The sequence below is a fragment of the Labeo rohita genome, chromosome 6 (assembly GCF_022985175.1).
Source record: "Labeo rohita strain BAU-BD-2019 chromosome 6, IGBB_LRoh.1.0, whole genome shotgun sequence".
Lineage (NCBI taxonomy): Eukaryota > Metazoa > Chordata > Actinopteri > Cypriniformes > Cyprinidae > Labeo > Labeo rohita.
Window position 1 is genome coordinate 8,339,121 of NC_066874.1, and position 25,167 is coordinate 8,364,287.

Genomic DNA, 25,167 nt, shown 5'->3' on the forward strand with positions numbered 1-25,167 from the left:
TTAACCTGTGGCAAATTCAGTTGTATGAGTATGATTTGAAAAGACACACACGTCTTAATAAAACGGCTGAAAATGCATATCAGAGCAAAAACCAAGACCAAAGGTAGGGGCTCAGAGACAGGATTGCGTCAAGCCACACATCTGGGAATAAGTTCAGAAAAAAGTCTGCTGCGTTGAAGGTTCACAGAAGCATGTAGTCTTCAACCAGGACTCTTCCTAGAGCTGGCCTCCTGGCCAAACTGAGCAATTGATGGAGAATGGCTTTGGTTATACTGGCGACGAAGATCCTGATGGTCATTCTAGTTGAGCTCCATGGTTATATGATCAGATAGGAGAAATCTACAGAAGGACAAACACTGTAACATTCTATCAATCTGGTCTTTATGGCGGTGTGCCCAAACTCAATGTTCTCCTCAGTGAAGACACATGAAAACATACTTGGAATTTGCAAAAAAGCACCTAAAGGACCCTCAGACTGTGAGAAACAAGATTCTCTGGTCTGATGAACCTCAGTTCCAAGCATCATGTTTGAAGGAAACCAGGCACTGCTCATCACCTGCACAGTACCATCCCAGAAGTAAAGTGTGCTGGTAGCAGCCTCAGGCTTTGGGGTTGTCTTTCAGTGGCAGGGACTGAGGGCCTCATCAGAGTAAAAGAAAAACTCAGTGCACCAAAATTTTGAGATAGCCTTAGTGAAAACCCTGTCCAGAGTATTAAGACCCTCTGACTGGGCAGAAGGTTTACCTTCCAACAGGACAATGACCCTAAGCACACAGCCAGAGCCTGGGCTTTAACCCAATCAAACATTTCTGGTGAAACCTGAAAATGTGTGTCTGCCCCCATCCAAGCTGACAGAGCTTGAAAGGTGAAGAGGTGAGGTGAAGAATGGCACATAATTGCCAAATGCAGATGTGCAAAGCTTGTCGCATCATACCCAACAAGACTTAAGGCTGTAAAGGTGCTTCAGCCAAGTACTGAGCTAAGGGTATGAATACTTATGCAATGTACATATTTCAGTTTTGTCTAAAACAGTTCTGTAGGAACTACCAGTGACTTAAGTGTACGCTGACTGGCCAAACGCATAGGCAACACATGCTACCCAGTATTTTTAAGAAGCCAAGAAAAATATTTACTCCACAAACGTGGAAAAAAAGGGATAATAATGGCATTTAGCCACCTGTTGTCTGCAGCATTGTGTTCTTTTCTAAAATCTCGATAATATGTATCTCTACAAGATGGCATATGAGACTCAGTCAAATTTTCGTGCTTTTTTAATCACGTAAGTTGTGCATTTACATTCCATCTCCATTATCAAAAAACCCATGAAACACAACACAAAGAGCTCTGATCACGGTTGTTGACGTTGACTCCATTCACTTTGTTTCCGGCTGCTTCAGCGTTCCTGCTGCAATTGTAAATGCAACCAGGAAAATAGCCTGAGGAGGAAACTGGTTCTCTAGGAACCACCCTGCTGGCTAGTTCCCAGAATTGAGTTCTTACAACTACGTGGTGTGAAAGCGCCTATAAATTATAAATGAAAAAACAAACTCTATTTGTTATATACTACAGAATTAAAATGAATTCATTTTAATACTGTATCTAAAATGCATATTTTCTTTAACTTAAAATAGGGCCCAGATGGGCCACCAGGACCTGGTGGAACTTCAGGACAGAGGGGACTTGTAGGTCTTCCTGGAATGAGAGGAGAGCGTGGTATGGCTGGCCTTCCTGGACCTGGGGTAGGTCACCACTTTGCTTGCAATGCAAGCAAATATTTTTAAATTTGTCTTTAGAATTATATTTCTCAGCCTCTAGTTGGTTGTTTGTTAAATTTGTCAAAGATGATGATACCAAAAGTCAGCTTTTTTGATTCATCTACTATCTGTTTGGTTTTTCAAGGGTCAACCAGGAAAAGCTGGCACCCCGGGTCCTCACGGAACCAAAGGTGGTGCTGGACCGGTTGGTTTGCCAGGAGCAGCTGGACCTAGAGGAGATGCTGGCCCAGAGGTATGAGATGTCAACATGAAAAATACACAGTAAAGATGATTGATTATATATATAAGAAACATTTTCATGATGAATTCCTTCTTAAATTAGGGTTTGGCTGGAGCTGATGGAATTCAAGGAGCTGATGGCATCATTGGACCCAGAGTACGAACCCATTCATCATTTGACACAGTCTTATTAAAAAATCGTTCAATCAAATAGGGCAAAGTTCAAATGATGTGTTAACTTGCTCTCAGGGTGATAGAGGAGACCCAGGACCAGAAGGTCTTGCAGGTGGTCAGGGAGCACCAGGAACGCAAGGACCTGTCGGGACTCCTGGAGGTCCAGGACAGAGAGGAGATCAGGTTTGTTTCAATATTCATTGCTGAAACCTCACAGCAGATTGGTGTTTAATAAACGTACATGAGGATTTAAAATAGCTATTGTGTTTTTTTTATTTTGTTCAATTTTTATTGGGTGATTTTGCTGACAGGGTGCAAGAGGTCCACCTGGTCCTGATGGTCAGGCAGGAACCAGAGGAAAAAAAGTATGTCTGCATATTACATACTGATACAGCTAACTTTACATTCATATGTAAAATACAATTTAACGATAGCAAATGAGACATGCACTTAAATTAAATGAACTCTGTAGTCATGACAAGTCAATTTGTGGAAATAACTTATCAACCAAAATGTCTTCTAATCAACCTCAGGGACCACAAGGGCCAATGGGAGACAAAGGTGACAAAGGAGATGTGGGTGAAAGAGGTCAGAAGGGCCATCGTGGCTTCACCGGACTCGATGGGCTACCTGGAACAGCTGTATGTATAAGAGACAATATGTTACTTGTTAAGCAGTACAATATCCATCTTCAGATAATCATGTGTCAATCATTTCTCTCTAGGGTGCTCCAGGGGATGATGGTCCCATAGGAATCATTGGACCAAGTGGGCAAAGAGTGAGCTACACATTGAAACATCACTCAACTTTGAATTGTCAAAGCACCAGCAATACACATGCATGCTGAACAGAATTTAATACTGAGCATGTCATTGTTAGGGACCGCCTGGCCCAGTTGGACCAGCAGGAAAAGAAGGAGATATGGGTCCACCTGGAGCAATAGGAGCTCCTGGAACTCGAGGTGCCCCTGGAGATTTTGGACCTGAGGTGAGGCATGAGATTATGTGTACCATGTATTTTATGTATATTATAAATTTGCTGTTCTTAGCTGAACTAGGGTTTGAGCATTTTTCACATTTGACACAATTCACTGCTGCTTGGCTAAAATTGCACGCAATTGGTTTAAGTTGTTTTTTAGCTGGGCTGTGCATTCAATCATCATCTCAGATGAAACAGAAAATCTACAATTTAAAAAAGTGCTTTTTTCTGTCTCTTTTTGCCAAATCCTAATTTTCCACCCGTAATGACTCAGATATGCTTTGTACTTCATGACTCATAATCATGATTAATTACCAGATGCTGCTAATGTGATTAGATGTTTAAATACTATTGTTCAGTAAAAACCATATTCACCCATCTGTCTGTAGGGACCACCTGGAGAACCTGGCCCACCTGGACCCCCTGGTCCTCCTGGCCCACCTACAGCTGCTGTGGATGACCTTTTTGGAACAAACTTTGACATTGATGTTGAATCTGAGCCAGAGGAACCTCCACCTCCCCCGCCAGAGTTCAACGAGGACGAGGCAAGGCCCAATAATGGATCTGAGGCGGTTCGGGTCGACAGTGAGGTTCACTTGTCTATAAAGACCTTGGGAAGTCAGTTGGACAGCATGCGCAGCCCTGACGGTACTCGGCAGTATCCTGCCCGCACATGTCAGGACCTGAAGCAGTGCTATCCTCTGAAGAAGAGCGGTGAGTGAGATGAACCAACAAACAGTTTAGAAGTAGCTCAGAATGCTTTTGTTTTTCTGACCCTGATCAGGTACAGTATAAACCGGTATATCTTGGTTTTCATTTATGATACATCTCTGTAGGAATAGTAATTAAAAAAAAAGAATGTTCTATAATCATTTACTCACCCGTTTGCCATTCTAAACCCAAATTACATACTTTTGTAGGAAAAAACACAGAAGGCATTTAAGTCATCCACTCTTATGACTTGTGCTCCATATTCAGAGTCTTCTGAAGTGATTGACGTCAAACCTGACATGATGTGTCTTGGCATGCTGTGTTTCAATGAGCTATGGAGATTAATGATTTAAATTTCAGTCTGTTCTGAGCTTTTGCATGGCTTTGGAATGCTTGTAATATGACACATAAGGCAAAATTAAGTTCTTCATCATGGTTTGCAATAACCCAAATTTCCTTAAGGTAATTTCATTCAAAATATATTCCCTGAAAACAAGTTTTAATATGACATGGAATTTTACACCTCAGGTAAATAGTTTTGTTCTAAGGATGTTTAGATATTTGACTGGAAAAGTTATATAAACTTTTATGGTGGAAAAACAGTCAATAACTAAGAAGAAAAAAGATGGGTTTGGAATAACATGAGAAAACCTTATGGTAATAAAAATCACATTTACAGTTGAGGTCAAAAGTTTACATACACCTTGCAGAATCTGCAAAATGTTAATTATTTTACCAAAATAAGGGATCATACAAAATGCATGTTATTTTTTATGAATGTTTAATGTTTAATTTATGAAAATGACCCTGTTCAAAACTTATCATATGCTTGATTCTTATAGGCGAAGTCCACTTCCAGAGCAACAATTTACAAATAATTTACTCACCCCCTTGTCATCAAAGATGTTCATGTCTTTCTGTCTTCAGTTGTGAAGAAATTATGGTTTTTGAGGAAAGCATTTCAGGATTATTCTTCATATAGTGGATTTCATTGGTGCCCCAAATTTGAATTTCCAAAATGTAGTTTAAATGCAGCTTCACAGGGCTCTAATCGATCCCAGCCGAGGAGGGTCTTATCTAGCGAAACGATCTATCATTTTTTTTGAAAAATAAAAAATTTAATACTTCTTAAGCACAAAAGCTTGTGTAGCACAGGCTCTGGGATCGTCTAAGTTCATCGTCTGTGTACTCCGGCTCAAAAAGGTAAAGTATGGCGAAAAACTCCATCTTATTTTCTCCTACAACTTCAGCATCATCAGACATCGTTGTACCTTTTTGTTTGTAAACAGCGTTTGACTTACTTGCACTTCCTTAGTTTTTGTGCATTCGCTTTGTAAACACTGGGTCTGTAGTTCCGCCTACGTTCCGCGTGACCTTTCGACGTGATTCAATAGTACGTAGTGTCGTGGACTTGCATCCCAGAGCTAGTGCTACATGAGCTTTTGTGCTTAAGAAGTATACAGTTTTTTATTTTCCAAAAAAAATTACCAATCATTTCACTAGATAAGACCCTTCTTCCTCGGCTGGGATCATTTAGAGCCCTTTGAAGCTGCACTTAAACTACATTTTGGAAATTCAAAATCGGGGCACCAATGAAGTCCATTATATGGAGAAAAATCCTGAAATGTTTTCCTCAAAAACCATAATTTCTTCATGGCTGAAGACAGAAAGACATGAATATCTTGGATGACAAGGGCGTGAGTAAATTATTTGTTACTTGTTGTTTTGGAAGTGGACTTCTTCTTTAATACTGTGTTGTTACCTGAATGATCCACAGCTGTTTTTTTTTTTTTTTTTTTTTTTTTTTGGTGTACTGATGTTGTTCAGTCCCTTGTTTGTCCTAAACAGTTAAACTAACTGTTGTTCTTCTGAAAAAAAAATGCTGAAAAATCAAAGAATTTGTGGGACCTGAAGGAACAGCAGACAGTTTAACTGTTCAGGACAAACAGGGGACTCATGAACAACTATCACTAAACAAACAAAAAAAACAAAAAACACAGCTGTGTATTATTTAGGTAACAAAACAGTAATTTCTCAATTATTTTCTTTTGTGGACTATATGTAAACTTCTTTGTAAATGTAAATTATCTTATTCAGGTCAGTACTAAAAAAATAACAAGCATTTTGTATGATCCCTAACATTTTGCAGATTCTGTATATAAACTCATGACGCCAATTGTAGTTATTTTTGTTTAAAACTAGGGCTCAAAACAGAACTCATTATTTATAGAATCTAATTTTTTCTTTGTTAAAAATAGTGTTAAACATTTAAATAATATCTTTAACATTTTTGCTGTGATGGCCCTACAAAATATATTTTGTAAAGTATTTTTTCTCAGATTTTCTGCAAACCACTTTGTGGCCCCCTGGGGATCCCTGGAACACCATTTAAAAACCTTTTTGAAACGTTTAAGGTTGTGTGCTTTATAAAATAAAAAAAATAAGACATTGGAACTGAATGTTACAAGCCTTTAACCACAATCTAATTGCAGATGGGTTGAAGCACCTTTTTTAAAATCTCATTTATGTAATTAACACAGTTATGAAACACCAACAGGCATTGTGTGAAAAAGCAATCTCCTACCCGTCCATAAACAAAATTTGTAGTGATAATTAGAGTCAGTCATTGCATTGAGCAAAGTTGACAGAAATAAAAAAAGATTGTCATAATTGGACAGTAGAAAGACAGAAACCACAGCTACCCAGTATAAAAAGGTCGTGTTGTATCTGACAGGAATTACCTGCACGATTCCCAACCTTTCAGGAGGCTTTACATATTGACCAGGGTCAGAAATTAAAGGAAGGTTTGTGGTAGAAATGAACAAAACGAACAAAAATGCCCCTGCACAATTAAACAACGTATTATGGCTGTCGAATGAAAAGTATCAATTCGCGGAATTACATTTACACTACGTCTACATTTACATACTCACACTGCATCAGCGTTGAGCCTTATAACCAATCAAACGCGTTTCTGTCGAACTTAGGAATGCATTGGCCAATCAGAAGCGCTTAGATTAGTCAGCGCTGAAAACGCTTGAGCCTGTTGTTGATTACGCACGCTCGCGAAGTCCCTCATTGTAAACAACACAGTGCAGATACGACGTAACTAAAAAAAATAATTTAATATCTTCGGTGATTATAACGGGAGTTTTTGCATAACGTGTGCTAGACGTAGAACCTCATAGGCTGACGTGTTTGTCTGTGAAACCAGAATGTGATGTGCCCAAAACAAAACAAAAACGTTTTATATTGTTTTCTATAATGATATTAATAATCATTATTACAATATAAAGAACAATAATCTACAAAAAAAGAATTTTTGTCATAATATTGCAGCCCTATGAGCTCCTGGTTTTTACATGTATAATTTAGATACAATTTTAAAAAGTCTGTCGTTATTGAAACAGTTTAAAATACTGATTAAAGTAATTGGGTAAATTTAAGTATTTTACATTAAAATCAACATAGTATGGTTTTAATAATAATAAGGTGATCAAAAAAATGGTCTTACAAATGTAAAAAATGCCCCTGGAAATCAATTCCAGGGAGCAAATATTGCCCCTTAATGAAAAACAAACACAGCACGAGTGTGTGATATATATGTTAAATAATCATAAAGAAATCCTTTTTTATTTCAATGTATTTGTGAGGATCAAGTGTTAATTAGTTTCCCAATGTATCACAGGTGAATACTGGATAGATCCAAATGAGGGCAGCCCTAGAGATGCCATCCAAGTGTACTGTAACATGGAAATGGGAGAGACCTGTATACCTGCCAATCCTGCCAGTATCCCACGAAAGAACTGGTGGACGTCACGCTCCAGCATACCAAAACCAGTCTGGTATGGAGCAACCATGAACCGGGGAACTAAGGTTAATATGATTACAATGGTGACCATTTCAAATTACATCACAAAGGAAATTACAAAGAAATGAAAGTACAGTTTTTGCCTTGTATATGACACTAAAAACATGTCTCATTGTACAACTACAGTATGCAGTTAAGTTTACTGTCCTTTTATTACTCCTCTTCAGTTCACCTACGGAAACAAAGAGGCACCAGCTAATGCTGTAGCCATCCAGTTGAGATTTCTCCGTCTGCTGTCAAAGGAAGCATCACAGACCGTCACCTATCACTGCAAAAACAGCGTGGCCTATAAAGATGAGAAGAACAGCAATCTGAAGAAGGCTTTAGTCCTAAAGGCTTCTGATGGACAGGACATCAAGGCATATAGCAACAACCGTCTGAAGTACACAGTCATAGAGGACGGCTGCTCTGTATGTTTAGATTTTTGACTTTATATTGTTTTACAACATTTATTATTTACATAATATGGAAATCAGCGTTGGGGAAACCGCTTTGCAAAAATACTCAAGTAGTTAAACCTTTAAAAAGTAAGCTATATATTGTAGGCTATATTTCAGTTGTTTGCCATTTTATTTGAATTTGCTATTCTAGAACCATTCAGTGTCATCATTCAGAAACCATTCTAATATGCTGATTTCATTTAAAAGTTTTTTTTTTTTTAAGAGAAAGATAAATTGAAGTAAAAAGTTTACATCCCTCTTTCAGAATCTAGGGATCATATAAATAAAAATTATTATTTAGTACTGACCTGAATAAGATATTTCACATAAAAGATGTTTACATATAGTCCACAAAACAAAATAACATGAATTGATCAGAATGATCCTGTTCAAAAGTTTACATCCCCTTTATTCTTAGTACTGTGTTGTTGCCTGAATGATTCACAGCTGTTTTTGTTTGTTTGTCTTGTTTAGTGATAGTTGTTCACTACTTCCTTGTTTGTCCTGCACAGTTAAACTGCCCGCTGTTTTTCAGAAAACCCACAAATTTTTTGGTATTTCAGCATTTTTGTGTATTTGAACCCTTTCCAACACTGACTGTATGATTTTGAGATCCATCTTTTCACACGGAGGGCAACTGAGGGACTCATGTGCAACTATTACAGAAGCTTCAAACGCTCATTGATGCTCCAGAAGGAAACACAATGTATTAGCCGGGGGTGAAACCTTTTTGAATTTGAAGATCAGGGTAAATTTGACTTATTTTGTCTTCTGGGAAATATGTAAGTATCTTCTGTAGCCTCTGGCGGGAAATACTAAATGGAAAAAATATGATATTTTGGCAAAATAAGAAAAATGTACACATCTCCATTCTGTTCAAAAGTTTTCACCCCCGGCTCTTAATGCATGGTTTCTCCTTTTGGAGCATCAGTGAGTGTTTGAACCTTCTGTAATAGCTGCAAATGAGTCCCTCAGTTGTCCTCAGTGTGAAAAGATCAATCTCAAAATCATACAGTTATTGCTGGAAAGGGTTCAAATACACAAAAATGCTGGAAAACCAAAAAATTTGTGGGACATGAAGGATTTTTTTTGAAGAACAGCGGGCAGTTTAACTGTTTAGGACAAACAAAGGACTCATGAACAACTATCACTAAACAAAAAAAAACAACAACTGTGGATCATTCAGGTAACAACACAGTATTTAGAATCAAGGGGATGTAAACTTTTGGTCATTTTTATTAATTCAACAATTATTTTCTCTTGTGGAGTATATGTAAACATCTTTTCTGTAAAATATCTCATTTACGTCGTACTAAATAAACAATAACATGCATTTTGATCTCACTATGATCACTGGTATTTTGGTCAAATAATTAACATTTTGCAGATTCTGAAAGGGGGGTGTAAACTTTTGACCTGTATACTTTTATCCAGCAAGGGCACATTATTTGACACACTGAATGACCCGTTGTCATTTTCCTTCTTCAAACTTCAAATCTTTTGAATCACTGTGAACAGTTCTTGAGTTAGTTAGTCCCCAACGCTAATGGCAATGTCAAGAATAACATTCTCTAAGTGTTTTGTTTTTGCAAAAATGCTATTAATAAAAACAACCTCACAATGCTTCCTCTTTGTTCTTTCCTCCAGAAACCCAACGGTGAATGGGGCAAGGCCGTCTTTGAGTACCGCACACAAACACTTTCACGGGTGCCCATTGTGGACTTGGCTCCGGTGGATGTAGGTGGCAAAGATCAGGAGTTTGGCATCGATATCGGCCATGTGTGCTTCTCGTGAAACCATGGATAAAAGCATCATCATTTGGACTTGAGCACTCAGCCAGTACAGTATTTATTGTCGAACACCGTCTGTAAGGGCCTTGGGGAATTTCTGACCTTTATTTCATGATTATTCATGATGGTTTCCACTAGCCTGTGGTGTACGAGTGCATGAGAGACTATATGGACCCTTTAATTTATACTTTATACACCAGGTGCTATTTAAAAATTGGTGAAAACATTCATTGAAATTAATTCAAAAACCTGTGTTTTACAAATCTGACTGTGCCTTTTCTGTCTAATCTGTATGTTGTTTTATAGATGTTGTTCACGCTTAAATTTCAGTCGTTTCAAGTGGATTTTGATGGTCAAGTGGAGAGACGAGAGAGATGGGTTTGTTTGTGCTGTATTAAAGTAGGATATTATTCAGGACAGCATATCTGCATTCAATTCCCCAGCAGTGCTCTTCCCAAGCCCGAAAACTACTGTTTTTTGTTGATAGCAAACTGTTGGACAGATGATTCATTTATACTTAATTATTAACGAGAACTCTCAAAGAAACCAATGCTGGTCTCATTAAAAGGCTCATTAGCCCCATAATACACGACAAAGAAAGTCTTTATCCAGCTTTTTACAGCACAGGCACTTGTGGGGGGGGGGGGGGTCAATTCTTTGTAATGAATGCCAAATTAAACATTTGAAATCCTTTTCAACAGACCTCTATTGATTTTTGCCATGAATAAATGTCCGAAAACAAGAATGGTTTTCTGTTACTAGAGTTACTGTTTGCAGCTGTTAAAAAAAAAAAAAAAAAAAAAAATTCACAGTTATTATAGTGTGCTGTCAGTTTTCATTTATTCACCACCAAAGAGCAAGTGAGACGCATTTAACAAATATTAAAACAGCCATCAATGAAAGTAAAAAGGATCTGGAAATACAAACCTCAGCAATGATCTTGGAGAACATATTAAAGACCCACTAGTTTTTGATTTTATTTCAAGGCTGATAAATCTATAACCCTGAAAAAATAGTTTAGATATTAGAGTTTATGGTTGCAGATGAGCAACTGCCTCTGGAACCACATTATATGGGCCATTCTACAGAATTGGTCCAAAGTGAGAGTTGGAAATGTCCTGAAAAAAAAAGTCTTTTTCCAAAAAAAGTACACATTTCTAGTAACAGTGTGCAGTTAATTCTCATACTGTATTTTCAGAAAGTTTTAAAATATTTGTCCTCTCCTCAAATTTGTACCTCAAATTTACCAAACCAGTAATAATTTAATTATAAGGGTTATATTAACCTATTAAGATTTAGCTTACATCTAGATTGTAAATATATAATATATTGTTATATATATTTGCTATTTTTATTAAAATATTTTCAGAGGTAAATCCATAACAATTACATTTATAATACTTTAAGTGTTATTTATGAGATTTGTTGTATTTTGAATCCAATTTGTCTTTGTAAAAGTCAAAAAGTTGATCATACTGATTTCAAAGTTAAGGATTCATTAGTTTGAATCTACATTGAACCAAAAACTATCATAACATCTTAGCTGATAATTCAATATACTTCATTTTTGACAAAGCATCCCATGTTTCGGTCATGACAGCACATTTGCAGTAGTGAAGAATTTTAACCCACATACTAAAACACTACTAAAACATACCAAAATTCAAAAAGATTGCATAACTGTCCTAAAATTTGGTTTATTTCCCCCAAATATGAGGATTATGTGTTCCCTTTTGTCACTACCGAAAGAATGATAACATGTTTTGGTAGTGTCTGTTTCATTAGTGACAATTTTATGGGATAATACGCAAAAAAACAAAGATGTCACTACCGAAACATTTGGTGTTGGAGTTTGAGTTTCGGTAGTGACTTCTTTGTTTTTTGGGGAATTTTATATACTTTTGAACCTAGCTCAAAGATGCTAATCAGCACATGGTTAGCTAGCACAGTTCTGAACAGTTGTACACAAATAAAAACTAAACATTATGGAAAAACTCCAAAAAAAAGTCAGCTAAATTATAGAAAAAAAGGTGTTTGGTAGTAAATGATAAGACCTATCTACTCACACCTTGTAGCTATGAGAGAGAGGGACAGAGAAATATTTCCTGATGTTTTGGTTGTGGGACAGCAGTTTGCACCAATTCTGTAGAATGGCCTATATATATATATATATTTTATAATTTGGTATAAAAGATTTTAAACACAACTTCTGGCCATCAATGAATTTAAACAGTCTAAATTTGGTCAAAACTCTAGAAAATTTCTAGAAAGTGCTAGAGCACATTTTGTGTTTCTCTCACAGTTTCTGTTACAAGATTAAGAAGTTAAAATACACAAATCATATGTATGTACAATCTGAAATGCTGATTTGATCATATAAAAATAGAAATGACCTTTACAGACCTTTTTTTGAGGCTCCTGCTAAACTTCTTTCAAACTCGATTCAAAATCAAATATTTAAATATGTGATTTTTGAGGGTTTTGTGGTCAATAATCACAGCATATACAAAAATGTCTTTCCAAAATCAGCATCGGCTGTCCACCTGGTCCAGTGAAAACACCGTCCCCTCTAGAGTCAGTCCCATTTGGAACCCCTCCTGCCAAAACAACAAATACGAACGAAACTGTGAGCTCAATATAAACACGCAATAAGGTCAATGTCAGTGTTCATCCCTTTTTTTTTCTTCAGTCATAAAGAAATTATGTTTTTTGAGAAAAACATTTCAGGATTTTTTTCCATATAATGGACTGCTATGGTGCCCCGAGTTTAAACTTCCAAAATGCAGTTTAACTGTGGCTTCAAACGATCCCAAATGTGGTTGTAAACGATCCCAGCCAAGGAAGAAGGGTCTTATCTAGCAAAACGATAATTTAAATACTTCTTAATCTCAAACACCCATCTTGTCTCCCTGAACTCCATGTATTCTGGTTCAATACAGTTAGGGTATGTCGAAAAACTCCAATCGTATTTTCTCCCTTAACTTCAAAAATCATTTCAAAATCATCCTAAGTCGCTGCAGAAGTACCGACCCAGTTTTTGCAAAGTGAACATGCAAAGAAGATCAAACACCCTTAACAAAAAAGGTAAAACAGCGATATAGCACGATTCTGAAGTTAAGGGAGAACATGAGATGGGAGTTTCTGGACATACCCTAACTGTCATGAACCTGGAACAAAAACAGTTCAGGCAGAGCAAGACAAGACGAGCGTTTGACATTAAAGTATATAAATTGTATTATTTTTATGACAATAACCGATCGTTTCGCTAGACAAGACCCTTCTTCCTCAGCTGGGATCATTTACAACCATATTTGGGATTGTTTGAAGCTGCATTTAAACTACATTTTGGAAGTTCAAATTTGGGGCACCACAGCAGTCCACTATATGGAAAAAAAAATCCTGAAATGTTTTCTTCAAAAAAAGACAATTTCTTTACGACTGAAGAAAGAAAGGCATGAACATCTTGGATGACAAGGGGTGAGTACATTATATGTCAATTTTTAAGAAACATTAAGAACATTTAAGAACATTCAGAACCACATTGCACACGCAAGTGGCAGAATTTTTAACTGTGGTTGTGAAATGTTGACTTTCATGAATGCAGCCGGAATACAAGCAGCATTTAGGAATGGGTCTCTGTGAGCGCACATTCTCACTGGATAGTGCATTTTTTTTTTCTGTATGCACATTGAAAAATAATCTTAGAGCTGAAACTACTTGCAGCTGCACAGTACTGCTTATATGTGTGTGTAAAACAAGTTTAAGTTTCAGTTCAGAAAATACAGACAGCATGCATGCAATAACCAGCACCACACAGAATCTGCAGAACCTTTTATACTTTCTCATAGAGAAAGATACTTTAAAAAATAATGTTGGTTTAATATATTAAAGGAATAGTTTACCCAAAAATGAAAATTCTGTTATTAATTACTCACCCTCATGTCGTTCCAAACCTGTAAGACCTTCAGACCTTCATTTTTGGAACATTAAGATATTTTTGATGAAATCTAAGAGCTCTTTGACCCTCCAGCAAGACCAATACGCAAAAACGTAGTAAGGACTTTGTTAAAATAGGCTAGTCCATGTGGCATCAGTGGTTTAACTGTAATTTTATGAAGTTTCAAACAGTTTGCACACAAAAATAGTGTTGCACGATATACCGGTACTTAAAAAGTATCGCGATACCCTGCTTTTAAAAACGGAACGATTACGCATTTTAGTAGTACCGGTACTTTAAGAACGCATTTTAATAAGAGCCGTATTTCTGCGTGTCTGTGTTAGTGAATGGCGCAGATGCTGTTTTGTTTACTATACACATACGCGTGACGCTCACGGTGTTTTCAGCCTCTGCCGCCTCAATAAATGAGTACATTAACACATGAACATAATCTCTAGAACTGCTCTGAGAGTCACTTCATTAGCATTTTACTGTTTCTTTTGCGGAAAACTATCGTCATATAATGAAGACCCTAAAGGTCATCACAGCAACCTGTCAAAATAAAATTTCGGTTTAACTTGACAGTCAGAAATATATTTATATATTACGTAATGTAAAGATAGTACTATTATTAATAATAAAAATATTATGAAAACAATGTTGAAGGAATATTTACCTGAAAACAAATATTTACCAGAATTTATTTACCAGAAAATTGTAAATACACAACACAGTATTTCTCGGAAAAAAAAAGAGAAATAAATATCCTATAATAAATTAATTCTTTATCAAATCTAATTATCCTTTATAAATTCATTAGACATGCTTTTGATTATTAAAACGTAATGAAACGATTAAAATAGAATCCAGAAAATTAATGGAAAACAGAGATTCACAAACAAAAATGAATTTGAGAAAAATAATAAAGCGTATTTCATAGGGCCTTAAAAACATGTAATTAATAAAAAAAAAAATAATAATAACAATAATAAATTGCTGTTAAATTCTGCAAGTTTCATGATTTCAATTGATTAGACTTGCTTTTTGATAAATACTTTTTTATGTAACCATTAAAATAGAGTCTAGGAAAATTTAAATGGAATTTGGGAAAAATAAAACAGATTTCATAGGGCCCTCTTTATTTTATTTGTTTCTTATTTGTTTTGTAGTTGTCCTTTAGTTTGTCACTTGCATCTAGGATCTTATTATTAATAACAAAGATAAAATAACAAAAAAATAACTATGTCATGATATAAATTGTTGTTGTGAAATAAAATTACTATACCATAAAATAAGATTTGGCTTTATCCTTTAAGCTAACTTACCAATATAGCAAAGATCTCTACATACCTGTAGGCTCAGTAGTTGTTCACCATAATCCTGTGTAGCTGCACTGGCATGTGATTAATATTACTTTATTTTTTTTATTAAAGGGGGAATGAAATGCTTAGTTTTAATTGATAAAATAACTATGGTCTCCATTTGGATGATCTATTATTCAATTATTTTCCTGTTGTTCTATGTTTTTTTTCGTAGTATCGGTTCAGTAGTAGTATCGTGATATTTTAGTCGGGTATCGTATCGTAAGTCAAAATTTTGGTATCATGACAACACTTACAAAAAATATTTGTCCTTACTACGTTTCTGTGCTAAAACCTTGCTGTTTATGGAGGGTTTCATTTTAAAAAATACCTTAATTTATGTTCTGAAAATGAACAGTCTTACAGGTTTGAAACAACAAGAGGGTGAGTAATTAATGACAGAATTTTCATATTTCTTTAAGACATTCAATAAAACCAAAAATAGACGACAAAAATCATGCTTGTAAATCGAAATGTATATCTTGTAAAACCATATCAGAACAATAGAGGACACACAACAAGTACAAACCATCTCTGCCGCTGAGAGGTTGGGGGTGGCATTTAGGGTGAAAGGAGAGATGAAGATAATTGAATTATTCAGGATAACGGTTTACAGACACATAAGTGCACTTAAAGAATCTAATAATCTCATCACAAGTACAATGTCCTCAGAAACGGAAACTTTCATAATCCTCTGGATTATTAAGATCGGAATTAAAACCGGTCTATAATAGAGTGGGGTGACTGCTGCCAGCCAAATACTGCATCCTTTGATCTATTAATATTGTCTGCCAATCATGTTGGCTGCTTCTGCTGTTTACATGTTTATGACATATTACTGAGAGCGTTTCTCTTTCCTGTATCAAGAATTCTGTCATAATCCTACTTCAAAGCATGTGAGCAACAGGTTCAAAATTATTTACACTCATTTTCAGCCTTTAAATTTGCACACTGCGTCAAAGCCCAAATTAAAACTTCATGATACATACACAAGTACCGTAGTACTGTGGTTCAATCCTATGATGTTTAGTACTTGCATGGTTCCACAAAAATAAAACAGCTTTAACTAAATGTGCTCACCTGCATCTCTTCCAGTTTGGACTGGATGTCTGGGGTGAAGACAGCAGGTCCACAAATGAACGGATCAAATGGTTCTGCTCCAAACAGATCGATATCTACAGCACAATCAGACAAACTAGTAAATCATTTGTCATTTAGCAAACACCCACTGAATGTGCAATAGTTCATGGATCACCCCTTGCACAGTTTAAAACTTTACAATTATATTTACATACACAAATAAAAATTCATATTATATAATTACTGTATATACACAAAAACAAATTATTAGCGAAATTCACAGCGGCATACTAACAAATGTCTCCATCCCACATCTATACTCTGGCTTCATTTGTTTTCAAGTCAAATGGACCCTTTTATGGAGAAGCATATTACATTAGCAATTATAGATTTTGCCCTCAGGCGCTTGAAAATGTAACACATTCATCTAAGTGAGACAGCAGAAATAAAGAGCCCCCACCTCTGTCTTTTTTTGGAGGCAGGTGCGGAGATGAGATGCCGTTGCAGTTCAATCGTCTTGTTATTGGAGATTCGGGGGTGAATGGAACCATATCGAATATGTCAGTAGAGGGTGCTCTAGCTTGTATGCTTCCAGCCTAATAATGTGGATATAAGAGTAAAACGTGTTAAAGGCGTCAAAACCAGTCCAAATGCAAGATCAGACTCCATCCGTGTGATAAACATTTAACTGTAAATCCGATGTACACATTTTATCACAATGTTTTTTTTTCCTTTTAAGTAAGAACAAGGTTTAAGCAGTGGTTCTCAAAAACTGTGGAGACTTCCCTAGCTATGAAATCTTGTTGATTTTCACCATTTAAATGTACCGCATTAATGACAGACGCGAAAACAAATGTGACCCTGGACCACAAAACCAGTCATAAGTGTCAATTTTTCGAAATTGAGAATTATACATCATTGAAAGCTGAATAAGTAAGCTTTTCATTGATGTATGCTTTGTTAGGATAGGACAATGTTTGGCCGAAATACAACTATTGATTATATACTAACCAAAAATCAAGTTGTGATATATTTAAGGTAGAAAATATACAAAATATCTTAATGGAACTTAATATCCTAATGATTTTTGGCATAAAAGAAAAATTGATCATTTTGACCCATACAATGTATTTTTGGCTATTGCTACAAATTTACCCATGCAACTTAAGACTGGTTTTGTGGTCCAGGGTCACAAATGAGGTTTGTTTTAGTTTCTTCTTAAATTATGATAGAACTTTCATTCTGGGGTGAACTATTTCTTTAAGTATGGCGTACAAACAACATTATCGCAGATGTGCCAGGAACAAATGGGTGAGGAAACAATTTGCCTTCAATTATTACTTGAAACGAAGACTGAATAACGCAAATACATACAAATACGGACTACTTTTACTGTAATTTGATGTGCTTTTCAGAGCTTTACAGTTAAAAATCACCATCTTGTGTTTCACGAATGAAAACACTTCAGGTTTGGAGAAATATGAAGGTGAGTCAGTGTCAACAACCTTTAAAAATTATTATTTTAGACCTGTTCCTTTTATATTGCATCTGCAAAGCAGTACTACTTATTCATTTACTTTATATGTAATGTTTTTTTGTTCTTTGCAACACAGAAGTTAACCGAACACAACAGAATAATGTAGGCCTACTTATAAAAAGTTACATACAAACAATTTTTGTCATTCAAAACTATTCATTTGAAACATAAAACCATCTAGTATTATAAGAAGTTTCTGTAGTTGTTGGCTTACTGCTTATTTAATTTTAAGTATTAGTTAAATTAATAATTGTAATTTTTAGAATATCTAATACGGAAAGTTTTTGACTTTCAAAAATAGGTGTCACCAAAAAATTCAGAACCACTGAGTAGACAATAGTTCACCCATGGTTTGGTCTACTATATACACTACCAGCCAAAAGTTTTTTTTTTTAAATGTTTTTAAAGAAGTCTCTTCTTCTCACCAAGCCTGCATTTATTTGATCCAAAGTGCAGCAAGAACAGTAAAATTTTGAAATATTTTTACTATTTAAGATAACTGTTTTCTATTTGAATATATTTTAAAATGTAATTTATTCCTGTGATTTCAAAGCTGTTTTTAGCATCATATGATCCTTCAGAAATCATTCTAATATTCTGATTTGCTGCTCCAAAAACATGTTGAAAACAGCTGAGTAGAATTTTTGCAGGTTCCTTTGATGTTTAAATGTCTTTATCATCACTTTTGATCAATTTAAAGCATCCTTGCTAAATAAAAGTAGTAATTTCTAAAATGTCTTTGAATGGTATAGTGTATAATGTTACAGAAGCTTTTTATTTCAGATAAATGCTGATCTTTGGATCTTTTTTTTATTCATCAAAGAATCCTGAAAAAATTTACTCAACTGTTTTAAATATTGATAATAATAATAATAAATGTTTCTTAAACTGCAAATCAGCATATTACAATGATTTCTGAAGGATTATGGGACACTAAAGTCTGAAGTAATGATGCTGAAAATTTAACTTTGATCACAGGAACAAAATACATTTTTAAGTTTTTTTTTAAATAGTAAAAATATCTCACAATATTACTGCTTTTGCTGTATTTTGGATCAAATAAATTGCAGGCTTGGTGGGCAGAAGAGACTTCTTTAAAAAAAAACAAAAAATCTAAAAATCAAAAACTGAAACTGACCGGTAGTCTAGTTTCAGAAGACTAAATAATATATTGCATGATTCATACGGACCAGTTGTATGGTATCTTTATGGTGCTTTTTGTCTATTTCTTTGTTCTCATTTACTGTCATAGTATGGAAAGTGCGTTCTGGACATTCTGCAAAACAACTCCTTTTTTGTTTCATGGAAGAAAAAGGCCCTGCAGGTTTGGAAACACATTAGAATAAATGACAACAAAATTTTCATTTTGGGCTGCACTATCCCTTGTTTGAAGCATGAAAATTTGTAATTGAATCACATGCAAAGTGCACTGTGTTATTTTTTGTGTACGAGACATTTACACGAGGTCGTGGCACGATGTAACCACTTGTGGGCTGTGAGTGGGTGGGCTTAGCAGGAGGCGGGGTGAGCAAGCTTGCTGATTGGCTGGAATCGGGTGAGCTGACAGGCGTTAGAGTGACAGAGGAGATCTCTAGGCTGGACAGTGATGTGACATCATCACCACACCAGGACAAGGCAGACGGCTTCTGCAAAATGTACGGCTCATTAGAGACATTAACATGCAGGTGCTGAAAAAGGGCACTGGGGGTTGGGAATAGAGACAGAGAGAGACAAAAAGAGATTGGAATGGAGAAAAAGGGAAAAACAAATGGCGGGGTAGATAGAAGAGAAAAACAAACACATTTTGATGAACTGAAAGAGAGCAGAATCATTGAGATTGGCAGGAAACAGCAGCATTCGACTGGAATGATAAGCAAATCTAATTTCCTACAAAACGTACTGGCGAGCAGCGAGAATCCATCAGCTGATCCTCCAGCTCCTTAAGCTTCTTCTTCAGTTTTGAGTTCTCCATCTCCAAATCCTGGATCTTCAATTAACATAAGCACATTGCACAAAAAGATTCACATTTCATTTGTCAATCACATGAAAACAGTCTTTGGGATACGGGACGCCCCCGCAGCCTGCTCACGGGATTATGAGCCAGTGAAATTCTGGTTACATTTGCCTATCTATACTCATATTTACACTTCAAAGGAAGCTGCATTTTAAGTGGCATACAGTATAAATTATGAAAAGGAGCATTTATGCAGACATTGTAATGCAGGGTACAGTAATTGTATTTACACTGGAATCAGAATCGGGGGAGAGCTAAATCTCTGATTCTTCAGCACAGCCGTCAGAAAAGACTGAAAGCTGCAAAGTCTGTAGAAAGGATTATTTAATGGGACCGTGCACCAAAAAGGAAAATTCTGTCATTAATTATTCACCCTCATGTCGTTCCAAACCCATAAGTCCTTCGTTCATCTTCGGAACACAAATTAGGATATTTCTGATGAAATTCAAGAGCTTCTCCTTGCAAAGACAGCAATGTAACTACTATGTTCATGGACTATTGTATCATTGTCCTTCCTACCTTTCTGGGCTTTGAACGTGTCAGATGCGTTGCTGTCTATGCAGGGTCAGAAAGCTCTCGGATTTAAACAAAAATATCTTAATTTGTGTTGCGAAGATGAACGAAGGTCTTACAGGTTTGAAATGACATGAGGGTGTTATGACAGAATTGTACTTTTTGGGTGAACTATCCCTTTAAATGGATTAACTTTGAGATATTTATCCTAAGAAAGTGATAATTGTTGGTACGGGCCTGCACATGTAAGCTGTACTTTTTATATTTTTAGTATTCACTAATGCCATGAGGATTCACAGACTGACATTAGCAAAGTTTGTAGTACGCAAGACTAATTCTCGTTAGATGAAAACTATTTATTGACAACAACCCAAATAAGTTTCTTCATCTTTTTAAACCCTTGTGCGCACCAGTCTACAAAAAGTTTGTTCCCCATCTCTCCCCAAGCATTTTACTTATTTTTTCCCCCTTGTTCTGTACAAATCAGTGCAAAACAACCGCAAGCTTTCCTCCATGTTGTTGTTTGTTGACATGCTTCCAAGAATCAACTCTCAAATTGATGGGTGTTTCTTCAACTTCAGGCACTTTTATGTCTCAAGGGTTGATTTTTATGAAAAACTAACTGCTTTAAACTTGAAGATGATATTAAAACAGTCTTGGAAACTTTCATCATTTACTTTTGTTGCTTTTTAAATAACTTTTGTCTTAGACCCACATTCAAACCTATTAAAATCTCTAATAGAAAAATGTATTAAAATTATGTATAAAAATAATTAAAATAATGTATAAAAATGAATTACTAAATGTGAATTATTTTATTAAAAGTTAAATACACAATAACAATTTCAATATTTATTATGTACGAATTGCATTTTAAAAAGACCTACAATTGTAATCAAACAAAAATATTGCCTATAACGAAGTGTACTTGGTTAACAGAGACAGCAGGGTTAGTTTAATAAAAAATGCAAATTCTGTCATTGATTACTCACTCTCATGTCATTCCAAACCTGTAAAACCTTTGTTCATCTTCAGAACACAAATTAAGATATTTTTGATGAAATCCGAGAGCTTTCTGATCCTGCATAGACAGCAACACAACTGACACGTTCAAAGCCCAGAAAGTTAATTAAAAAATTGCTAAAATAGTCCATGTGACATCAGTGGTTCAACCTTAATAATATGAAGCTACAAGAATACTTTTTGTGCACAAAGAAAACAAAAATAACAACTATCTAACTTCATCCAAACAAAAATAATTTGTGTTTCAAAGACAAACCAAAAAGGTCTTATGGGTTTGGAACGACATGAGGGTGAGTAATTAATGACAGAATTTTCATTTTTGGGTGAACTATCCCTTTAAAGGAGAAGTCCACTTCCAAAACAAAGATTCACATATAATGTACTCACCCCCTTGTCATCCAAGATGTTCATGTCTTTCTTTCTTCAGTCATAAAGAAATTATGTTTTTTGAGGAAAACATTTCTGCATTTTTCTCCATATAATGGACTGATATGGTTCCCCGATTTTGAACTTCCAAAATGCAGATTAAATGCGGCTTCAAATGATCCCAAATGCGGTTGTAAACAATCCCAGCCGAGGAAGAAGGGTCTTATTTGAAAAGATTGGGTATTTTCATTTAAAAAACACAATTTAAAAACTTTTTAATCTCAAACGCTCATCTTGCCTTTCTCTCCCTGCACTCTGTGTATTCTGACTCAAGACAGTTAGGGTATGTCGAAAAGCTCAGACCGTATTTTCTCCCTCAACTTCAAAAAGCATTTCAAAATCATCCTACATCACTGCAGAAGTTCCGACCAAGTCTTTGCAAAGTGAACATGCAGAGAAGATCAAACACCCCTAACAAAAAAGGTAAAACAGCGATACAGGATGATTTCAAAGTCAAAGGAGAACATGAACCGGAGCAAAAGCAGTCCAGGCAGAGTAAGACTAGACAAATGTTTGGCATTAGAAAGTATATAAATTGTATTATTTTTAATAAAAAATAATTGTTACGCTAAATAAGACCCTTCTTTCTCGGCTGGGATCGTTTACAACCGCATTTGGGATCGATTGAAGCCACATTTAGACTACATTTTGGAAGTTCAAAATTGGGGCACCATATCAGTCCATTATATGGAGAAAAATGCTAAAATGTTTTCCTCAAAAAAAAAAAAACACAGTTTCTTTATGACTGAAGAAAGAAAGACATGCACATCTTGGATGACAAGGGAGTGAGTAAATTATTTGTAAATTGTTGTTCTGGAAGTGGACTTCTCTTTTAAATAATGTTAAATACCAAAGAATATTTTTATTATAATTTAGTCAAATTATGCAAAAAGTTTTAAAATATGTAACTGTGTGTGTTCAGGATTCATACTGTATAATACTAGCTGTGTAATAACCTTAGCAATATAAAACCAAAAGTGCCAATAGTTGAAAAATTCCCCTGGTATGTGTTTGAGAATCTATTCTGGGCTCATATCTATATCTCAAACGCGTGAGCAATATTCCAAGAACATAATCTTACTCGTTTCTGAAGGTTTCCAATCTGTTTTCTCGTCTCTACATCTTTCCCACCAGACTCTAGGAACTTTTTGTAGGCGAGATCAAAGGCTTGTCCAATAGCGAGAGTGATCTCCTCCGCCTGGGTGAGATTTGCACACACTGCAATCATTAAGCAAACCAGATTTCTGCGTATGTAACTTTGGCTAAATATTACAAGCTTATTTACTTACACATTTTTCACTGTCAAACACGTAACACAGGTGTTTCTTCGTTTCGGGTTCTGTGCAGATAAAGGTGAAGATTCTTTTATCTGTTTTGTCGTCTGCACAGAAGGACATTCTGTGAAGTTGGCAGTTATGCTGCATCTCCTGGAACAGGAAGGAGAGTTGAACTGAGATGAAAAGCTCACTGGTATGACTGACCTATTTTGAAGCAAAAGGCAACAAATCGAAAACAGCCCAGAGGAAAAATTAATTGCTCAGAGGTTTATATATAAAGTCTCTTTATAGCCTGGGAGAATTATCTGTTCTCATTTATGTTTAATTAATTAAATGTATTAACTTTTTTCAGAAGTTTCTGCAATATTAACAGCAAATGACAGATACAGTTTTGACATGCGCATTTACATGCATTTTACATGCATAAGAGGTTACATTGCTTTAAAAAGTGGTATGCATCACAAATTGTTATGAACTCATTAAACAGAACTGAGGCTGCAATAACTCTTGCTGACCGATTCATTTAATACGACCTAAAGTAACATGTTGTTTTGAAGGAAAGGTTCACCCAAAAATGAGAAATTGCTGAAAATATGCTCACCCTCAGGCCATGCGAAATGTAGATGAGTTTATTTCTTCATCCTAACAGATTTGGAGGAATTTAGCATTAAATCATTTGCTCACCAATGGATAGTCTGCAGTTAATGGGTGCCATCAGAATGAGAGTCCAAACAACATCACAATAATCTACAAGTATCCACATGACTTCAGTCCATTATTAATGTCTTGTGAACTGAAAAGCTATGTGTTTGTAATAAACTAATTAATCATTAAGGCATTTTTAAGTTTTACAAGTGATGGACTCTTTCACTGAAAGTGTTATTATGGATCACAGACACATAATTTGGCCAGAAGCAATGGTTTAAAGTTAAAACGTCTTCATGATGGATTTGTTTATTACAAACATGCAGCTTTTCACTTCATCAAATGTTAATTGATGTACTGGAGTCGTGTGGATTACTTGTGGATTATTGACTGTCGTGACTGGACTCTCATTCTGACGGCACCCATTCATTAGTGAGCAAATGCAAAATTTCTCTGAATGTGTTCCGATGAAGAAACAAACTCATCTACATTTTGAAAAGCCTGAGGGTGAGTACACTTTTCATCAAATTGACATTTTTGGATAAAATATTACCTTAATAAAGCAAAATTGCAGATGTTTGTCAATGTATGTTTATCAAAACTGGAGACACACATTTTCTTTTGTGATTTTGCTGAAATTAAAAGCAATAGACTGAAGCATTTGTCTGTGTGTAGTTCTGTGCACAAGAACATTAAGCTGTTGCCTTCAGCCACTGATAACAAGCTTTCATCAAAACATTCAAAATATCACATTCCAGCTCTGGACTGCCACCTTTTTTATGAACACAAACAATGAAAACCCTGTTTGACAACTGTAGATGCTGAGTTGAGCATTGTCAAGATCTGATGGGGATACATTGTATCACTCAGCACCGTCAGAGAAGCTTATGGCTATGTTAACTGGTTACAGTTATATATAAATAAATAATATACAGTAAGGTCAAAAGTTTACACCCCTCTTTCAGAATCTGTTATTGTTTATTTGGTACTGACCTGAAAAAGACATTTCACGTAGAAGATGTTTACATATAGTCCACAAGAGAAAATAATAGTTGAATTAATAAAAATGACTCAGTTCAAAAGTTTACATACACTTAATGCTTAATACTGTGATCTTATTAGCATTTTTTGTATTTTAACCCTTTCCAAAAATGACTGTATGATTTTGAGATCCAACTTTTCACACTGAGGACAATTGAGGGACTCATATGTAACTATTACAGAAGATTCAAACGCTCGCTGAAGTTTTTTAGAAGGAAAAACATTCATTAAGACCCGGGGGAGATGTACACTTTTTTTCTTAATTTGCCTAAATATCATATTTTTTCATTTAGTGCCGCCCTTCAGAGGCTACAGAAGATAGTTACATGTTTCCCAGAAGACAAAATAAATTAAG

The 25,167-nt window shown here is 35.5% G+C and overlaps 2 protein-coding genes across 3 annotated transcripts in view; one reads left to right on the top strand and one right to left on the bottom strand.

Moving 5' to 3' along the window:
• Positions 1-10,591, top strand: part of col5a2b (collagen, type V, alpha 2b) — a 33,446-nt gene extending 22,855 nt beyond the window's left edge. Inside the window, exons 43-54 of the mRNA XM_051113418.1 lie at positions 1,632-1,739; positions 1,900-2,007; positions 2,098-2,151; positions 2,244-2,351; positions 2,480-2,533; positions 2,702-2,809; positions 2,893-2,946; positions 3,048-3,155; positions 3,536-3,860; positions 7,546-7,733; positions 7,896-8,138; positions 9,816-10,591. Coding sequence (XP_050969375.1) covers positions 1,632-1,739; positions 1,900-2,007; positions 2,098-2,151; positions 2,244-2,351; positions 2,480-2,533; positions 2,702-2,809; positions 2,893-2,946; positions 3,048-3,155; positions 3,536-3,860; positions 7,546-7,733; positions 7,896-8,138; positions 9,816-9,962 — 1,605 coding nt within the window. The 3' untranslated portion in view covers positions 9,963-10,591. The remainder of the gene's footprint in view (positions 1-1,631; positions 1,740-1,899; positions 2,008-2,097; positions 2,152-2,243; positions 2,352-2,479; positions 2,534-2,701; positions 2,810-2,892; positions 2,947-3,047; positions 3,156-3,535; positions 3,861-7,545; positions 7,734-7,895; positions 8,139-9,815) is intronic.
• Positions 10,592-10,781: 190 nt separating this feature from the next.
• Positions 10,782-25,167, bottom strand: part of gulp1b (GULP PTB domain containing engulfment adaptor 1b) — a 68,411-nt gene continuing 54,025 nt past the window's right edge. The window contains exons 6-12 of one of the 2 annotated variants that reach the window (XM_051111939.1): positions 23,139-23,276; positions 22,931-23,047; positions 19,774-19,860; positions 19,334-19,519; positions 16,797-16,932; positions 16,337-16,431; positions 10,782-12,555 (exon numbers count right to left, since the gene is read on the bottom strand). In XM_051111939.1, coding sequence (XP_050967896.1) covers positions 12,484-12,555; positions 16,337-16,431; positions 16,797-16,932; positions 19,334-19,519; positions 19,774-19,860; positions 22,931-23,047; positions 23,139-23,276 — 831 coding nt within the window. In that variant the 3' untranslated portion in view covers positions 10,782-12,483. The remainder of the gene's footprint in view (positions 12,556-16,336; positions 16,432-16,796; positions 16,933-19,333; positions 19,520-19,773; positions 19,861-22,930; positions 23,048-23,138; positions 23,277-25,167) is intronic. The other variant, XM_051111940.1, reaches the window with a different exon arrangement.